Source organism: Alosa pseudoharengus, unplaced genomic scaffold (genome assembly GCF_046254945.1).
Source record: "Alosa pseudoharengus isolate Yale_2024_CS ecotype anadromous, Long Island Sound unplaced genomic scaffold, YU_APseudo_1.1 YU_APseudo_1.1_scf_17, whole genome shotgun sequence".
NCBI lineage: Eukaryota > Metazoa > Chordata > Actinopteri > Clupeiformes > Clupeidae > Alosa > Alosa pseudoharengus.
Genome location: NW_027468640.1, coordinates 4,953,028 through 4,960,527, shown reverse-complemented (window position 1 = coordinate 4,960,527; position 7,500 = coordinate 4,953,028). Strand labels below are relative to the sequence as shown.

The following is a 7,500-nucleotide window of genomic DNA, read 5'->3' as shown; positions in this document are numbered from 1 at the left end:
TTTACAATGACTGGTTGAGTTATCCGGTCCCGTGCAGAAGAGATCTGGTGAGGAACTAGCTTGTTTATATCCAAGGGTTTACTGATGCAAGTCCTCTCCAAATCTGACATGATATCATAACTGCACTTTCAGTTCCTGCGGGCCACTGATTCAGCAAAAGGGAAGGACAAACTGTGTTTCTATCTATCTAGTCCCGTTTCCCTGAGTGTGGAACCGTTCTATCTACAGGAAGCTCAACTCCTCCGAGGGTACCTCCTCTCCTAACACCAAGTCCTAAGTACCGGTCCATGCGATGCGAGTGAACATTAGTAATTAAATCAGTTCAATGGCTTGGTGTTCAGTTGGAATGCCCTCAATGTACGCTAAGCAGTGCCGAGCAGCGCGATGCAACACTTTGAGCAGAACTTGTGTGGATCACCCGTTAATATACTCGTCTGTCGCTCATGTTGTTATTTTGAGTGAGAAACGTGACTCAAAAGAAGGGCATATTTAACGCATCCAGTGTGGAGCGAGAATGCAGTGCTACACAATAATCACTCGCCCAAATGTAGTGAGGATTCCCTGGAACACTTCTAACAACCTAACACTCCTTACATGCTCTCCCCTCTCTTCTCTATCTTCTCCCTCTCTTCTCTATCTTCTCCTCTAATCCCTCTCTTCCCTCTCCCCTCTCTCTTCCCTCTTCTCTCTCCATGATGAGTTCTCTCTCTCTCTCTCAGTACTAACATGATGAGTTCTCTCTCTCTCTCTCAGTACTAACATGTGTAAACTAACATTTGTTGCAGATGAAAAAATGTGTAGCCCTGTTAAGTGGTCTTGTTTGGAGAGATTGACATGTAAAAGGGTATCCCTGTGTTACCAAGTTTAGTTGGGATGAGTATGAGTGTGTGTGTATGTGTGTGCATGTGCGTGCGCGCGTGCGTGCGTGCGTATGTGAGAGAGAGTGTGTGTGTGTGAGAGTGTGTGTGTGTTGTTTGGGCAGAACAAATAGAGGTGTGGTATGATGCTAATAGTTTTCACCTTCTCTCTACTCCCCTTTAGTTTTTGTTGTTCTTTCTCTTAAACACACACACACACACACACACACAAGCACACGCAATCACACACACACACACACACACACACACAGACACACAGACACACACACACACATACACACACACAGACACACACACACGCAAACACACAGACACACACATGTTAAGGGGAGGAGTGAAACCATATTTTTATGTTTTCTGCTATGTGAAATCGTTGTGACATATAACATGATTCAAAATTCTAATGTTTTTTTATCTCTCTGTTTTTCCTTCCTTGCTTCACAGGCGACTCATCGCAAGCTGGTAAGTCCACTTATGTCATTTAATCTCTCTCTCTCTCTCTCTTTCTCTCTCTCTCTCTCTCCAAAGACTGACTGCTTCTTCTTTGGTCTGGGAATGTTAACTTTTGAGTCCTCAAAAGGACACGCTGTCTTGCTGCAGAGCTCCAACACACCCACACAACTTGCCATGGTTCATGTTGTTTCATTTCCTTTGATATCACACACACACACACACACACACACACACACACACACACACACACTAACAGCCTCTCTAACAGTGATGCTCTCGTGTCTGCCTTGCCAAATGAGATGCACTTGAGGAGACCGGAGTGATATCACACACACACACACACACACACACACACACACACACACACACACACACACACACACACACACTCACACACACACACACACACTCACACACACACACACACTCCCACTCCTGCCTCTGCTGCTCCTGGTGTAGTTGACCTGTGCTCCTCCATCTCCCTGCCTACCTGCACTCCTCCATCAGGTCTCTCATCCCTCTCTCCCTCCCTCCCTCCCTCTCTCTCTCTCCCTCTCTCCCTCTCCCTCCCTCCCTCCCTCTCTCTCTCTCTCCCTCCCTCCCTCTCTCTCTCTCTCTCTCTCTCTCTCTCTCTCTCTCCTTGCCCGCCTGTGCCCCTGTGCCCGTGGGGAGGTGGCAGCAGCAGCCGTGGCTAAGGAGTGGCAGACATATTGGTTTCAATCCATCACCTGCTAGTTTAAGAGTCTGACTCCTGACAAGAGACGCCATGCGGCATGGAAATGAAGAAATATGAGCGGCACGGCTGTGTTGTGCTTGGGGAGGGGGGGGGGGGGGATGATTTTTGCTGGTGTAATACACACACACACACACACACACACACACACACACACACACAAGTGGCATGTAGCTGAGGCTGATCTAGACGAGGCAGTGGAGGTGCTTCCCTGTTAGCAGTGTCTCCGCAGGACTCTCTCAGGAGATTGTGAAGGGCCGCCTTCAGCACATCCCAGCTTTTCCTCTCTCTGCTTCCTGCCACGGTGCAGTTGAGGGATTTGCTCAGTGCTTCAGTGGAATTATGGGTAATGCGGTCCAGAGGCCTAAAGCCGCTTACCTGGCTGTGTTGTTGGCCAAGCCACCGAATCACCGTCTAGAAGCCGAGGCTAAGGTCTCCTGTGACCTGCAATCACCCCAGCTGTGCAGAGCAGTGGCTTTTATCTAAGTGTCTGTATGTGTGTGTGTGTGTGTGTGTGTGTGTGTGTGTGTGTGTGTGTGTGTGTGTGTGTGTGTGTGTGTGTTGACCCTCAGTCACCCAGCTTTCAGAAGCCGTGGCTGTTATCTAAATGGTGTCCTCAAAGGAATATATATGAAATAATATCCTAAAGGAATACATATGAAGAAAGGAGGAGATCTTCTCTGGTGAACACAATCTATATCGAAGAGAGATAATATCTTAACTGGTGAACAAAATATTTGAAAGAGAGATAATATCTTCACTGGTGAACACAATCTATATGAAAGAGAAAGAATATCTTCACTGATGATCTGAATGAAAGAGACAAAATATCTTCACTGGTGAACAAAATATATCTAAAAAAGAGAGATGGAGATAATACAATCAATATCTGCCACAGAGAGAGGGAGAGACTGTTTTTAGAGACTCAAAATGTTTTATCTTATTTTTATGGTTGAGAACTTTGGCATCTTAAAGCAATTAACCTTCAAGCTGGTGTGTGTGTGTTGTGCTGTGTTTTGAGTGTGTGTGTGTGTGTGTGTGTGTGTGTGTGTGTGTGTGTGTGTATGTTTGTGTTTGTGTGTGTGTGTGTGTGTGTTGTGCTGTGTTTTGAGTGTGTGTGTGTGTGTGTGTGTGTGTGTGTGTATATGTTTGTGTTTGTGTCTGTGTGTGTGTGTGTGTTCTGCTGTGTTTTGAGTGTGTGTGTGTATGTGTGTGTGTGTGTGTGTGTGTGTGTGTGTGTGTGCGTGTGTGTGTGTGTGTGTGTATGTATGTGTGTGTGTGTGTGTGTGTGTGTGTGTGTGTGTGTGTGTGTGTGGAAGCTGTTAGCTGTTTGGTTTGTGATATGTCAGGGAGACAAGTGGGAATAGTTCAACTAGGGAAATGTTAAGTCGGCGCTGCACACTGTAGAGCCACTGGCTTTGTAGAGACTTTTTGCACCTTAAATCTGCCATCGGCAGCCTCACAGCCTGCCCCATTATCCGGCCCTGCTCCATGCTCCTCTTTAACGTGCCCTGGTCCCTCTTCCTCTTTAACGTGCCCTGCTCCATGTTCCTCTTTAACGTGCCCTGGCCCCTGTTCCTCTTTAACGTGCCCCGCTCCCTGTTCCTCTGTAACGTGCCCTGGCCCGTGTTCCTCTTTAACGTGCCCCGCTCCCTGTTCCCCCTGTTCCTCTTTAACGTGCCCTGGCCCCTGTTCCTCTTTAACGTGCCCTGCTCCCTGTTCCTCTTTAACGTGCCCTGGCCCCAGTTCCTCTTTTTAACGTGCCCTGCTCCCTGTTCCTCTTTAACGTGCCCTGGCCCCTGTTCCTCTTTAACGTGCCCTGGCCCCTGTTCCTCTTTAACGTGCCCTGGCCCCTGTTCCTCTTTAACGTGCCCCGCTCCCTGTTCCTCTGTAACGTGCCCTGGCCCCTGTTCCTCTTTAACGTGCCCCGCTCCCTGTTCCCCCTGTTCCTCTTTAACGTGGCCTGGCCCCTGTTCCTCTTTAACGTGCCCTGCTCCCTGTTCCTCTTTAACGTGCCCTGGCCCCTGTTCCTCTTTAACGTGCCCCACTCCCTGTTCCTCTTTAACGTGCCCCACTCCCTGTTCCTCTGTAACGTGCCCTGGCCCCTGTTCCTCTTTAACGTGCCCCGCTCCCTGTTCCCCCTGTTCCTCTTTAACGTGCCCTGGCCCCTGTTCCTCTTTAACGTGCCCCGCTCTACTGAGACTCTGCAGCTCATCTGAGACCGAGTGCCGTGCCCACACTGGGGCCAAATGACTGATTTATTTGTAACAAATTGTCTCTCTGTTGTTTCTCTTGTTCTTGTTGCGGTTTGGTGGTGTGTGTGTGTCGTTAGGCGGCTACGCATGGTGGTGGTGTGTGTGTGTGTCGTTAGGTGGCTATGCATGGTGGTGTGTGTGTGTGTCGTTAGGTGGCTATGCATGGCTTAAGCATTCATTAAAATGCTGGGCCTCTGAAATGTGCTGATGTGGTATGTGTAGCCATGCCTGGCATCAGCAAGTCATTGGGGAGGCCTACAGGGGATGGGGGGGGTGTCTGAGCTGGGTGTGTGTTTGTGTGTGTGTGTGTTTGTGTGTGTGTGTGTGTGTGTGTGTGTGTGTGTGTGTGTGGTGTGTGTGTGTGTTTGTTTGTGTGTGTGTGTGTGTGTGTGTGTGTGTGTGTGTGTGTGTGTGTGTGTGTGTGTGCACATAGCTGCTTTGCCTTTACACTTTACATTCACATACAGTATAGCTGGAGCTTTCATTCCTAGCCACTTTCAAAAACGGATACAATGGAGGTACAGTGAGTTAGCACACTAGGATATTGTAAGTGAAGTAGTACTCACATAGAATAGACAAGCAAAGTTAGCACACTAGGATACTGTAAGTGAAGTACTACTCACATAGAATAGACAAGCAAAGTTAGCACACTAGGATACTGTAAGTGAAGTAGTACTCACATAGAATAGACAAGCAAAGTTAGCACACTAGTATATTGTAAGTGAAGTACTACTCACATAGAATAGACAGGCAAAGTTAGCACTCTAGGATACTGTAAGTTCTACACATAGAATAGACAAGCAAAGTTAGCACTCTAGGATACTGTAAGTTCTACACATAGAATAGACAAGCAAAGTTAGCACTCTAGGATACTGTAAGTGAAGTTATACTCACAGAGCCTGGTTGTCACCAGACCCTTTTTAATTGTAATTATGAGTGGGTCAGGGAAAGGTTCATTGACTTATGAACTCCAGCAGGGGTGTAACTAACAGTGAAGTTAAACTTAAATTGGTGCATTAAACTCTTACCAAATCGTTTCAGAAGTGTAGCAATCTCGTAAACGAAGGTTTTAAGGATTAAGCATGTCTAGTTGTTAGTCGTGCTAGTGGTTAGTGCTAGATTAAGCATGTCTAGTTGTTAGTAGTGCTAGTGGTTAATGCTAGATTAAGCATGTCTAATTAGTAGTGCTGTTAGTGCTAGATTAGTAGTGCTGTTAGTGCTAGATTAAGCATGTCTAATTAGTAGTGCTGTTAGTGCTAGATTAGGCATGTCTTATTAGTAGTGCTGTTAGTGCTAGATTAGGCATGTCTAATTAGTAGTGCTGTTAGTGCTAGATTAAGCATGTCTAATTAGTAGTGCTGTTAGTGCTAGATTAGGCATGTCTCATTAGTAGTGCTGTTAGTGCTAGATTAAGCATGTCTAGTTAGTAGTGCTGTTAGTGCTAGATTAAGCATGTCTAATTAGTAGTGCTGTTAGTGCTAGATTAGGCATGTCTCATTAGTAGTGCTGTTAGTGCTAGATTAAGCATGTCTAATTAGTAGTGCTGTTAGTGCTAGATTAAGCATGTCTCATTAGTAGTGCTAGGAGAGATGGTAGGCTACTCTTGGAAAGACCCCTGGTGCTAAAGGCCCCGGGAGGCTAAATCATTAGTAGAGCAGTGAGATATCATGTGCATTGACATGGAAATGTATACAAATGCAGAAAGTAACTTATACTTAAGCATGCATATACTATTCAATGTGCCCACAAGGGTTATTATATAATTATTATATAAAAGCCGAGGGTGAGTGAAACTATGGAAACGAAAGAAAATATAATATGCACTTAATAATGTATAGTACATTTACATTACTAAACCCATACACTGAGAGACTTGCATAATTACCTACAGTACAAACACCCACACACATGCACATAAAGCATACGAAACTGTATTCTTATAAGAATAAAGAAAAAAGAAAAGGTTTTATATGAATTATTCTTTTGTCATTGTCAAGTTCTTTATTGGATTGAGTAGAGAAGTGAACACAAAAGAGAACACAAATGCACATTACATGTCTGCAGCCTCGGCCAACAGTGTGTGTGTGTGTGTGTGTGTGTGTGTGTGTGAAGAATGTGTGGCATTAAATTGTGAAGTGCTTTGAGTGGTCAGGGGAGTCGAAAAGCAGTATATAAATACATTCCATTTTCCATTCACTGTACACAATACAGAGTGAGATAGAGAGAGGGAGAGAGAGAGAGAGAGACTAACTAAGATATTACCTCTACCATATTCTACTTCCTGTTTCCTGTTCTAGGATGGTTTTGTATGATTGAGCTCAGCGCACAGATGGCTGTGTCATGGAAGGGGCAGCTTGGATATTGTTTTAGACTATTTGACAAGAGTCTCCCGACTGAATAAAATATTAACGAGATGTCTCAAGCACAGACAGACACAAGATGTACATACTCTCACATTGACATAAGCACATATACACAGTACACACATACACACACTCACAAACATACTCACATACTCAGGCACATGCATAGAGACAGTTAGAGATATTGTAATCTATTTCAATAAAACACACGCACACACACACACACACACACACACACACACACACACACACACACACACACACACACAAACACATATACACACAGCCGCACATATTATAGAAATAACATGTCGCTGAAAGGAAGAGATCTAATTAAAATAATGTGTCGCTGTGGGACAGCAGGACTGATTGCGCTCTGTGAGACACGAGACTGATGATTTATTCTTCATCACACAAACAGACACACACACACACACACACACACACACACACACACACACACACACACACACACACACACACACACACACACACACACACACACAGTCCCAATCACTGGCACCTCCATGTATATTAATCTGAGATTGAGAATGAGGGGAGAAGAGAGGAGAGGAGAGAGGGGAGAAGAGAGGAGAGAGGGGAGAAGAGAGGAGAGGGGAGAGTAGAGGAGAGGGGAGAAGAGAGGAGAGGTGGGGAAAGCAGAGGAGATGAGAAGTGAGGAGACATTGAGGGTGTTCAGCTAGTTTGGGCAGTCTCTCTCTCTCTCTCTCTCTATCTCTCTCTCTCTCCCTTTCTCCCTCCCTCTCTCTCTCCCTCTCTCTCTCCCTTTCTCCCCTCCCCCTCTCTCTCTCTCTCTC

The 7,500-nt window shown here is 45.6% G+C and overlaps 1 protein-coding gene across 1 annotated transcript in view; it reads left to right on the top strand.

The window, feature by feature from the left end:
• Positions 1-7,500, top strand: part of LOC143127170 (neurexin-2-like) — a 688,425-nt gene that overhangs the window by 222,547 nt on the left and 458,378 nt on the right. The window contains exon 5 of the mRNA XM_076288483.1: positions 1,323-1,344. Within this exon, the coding sequence (XP_076144598.1) occupies positions 1,323-1,344 (22 nt within the window). The remainder of the gene's footprint in view (positions 1-1,322; positions 1,345-7,500) is intronic.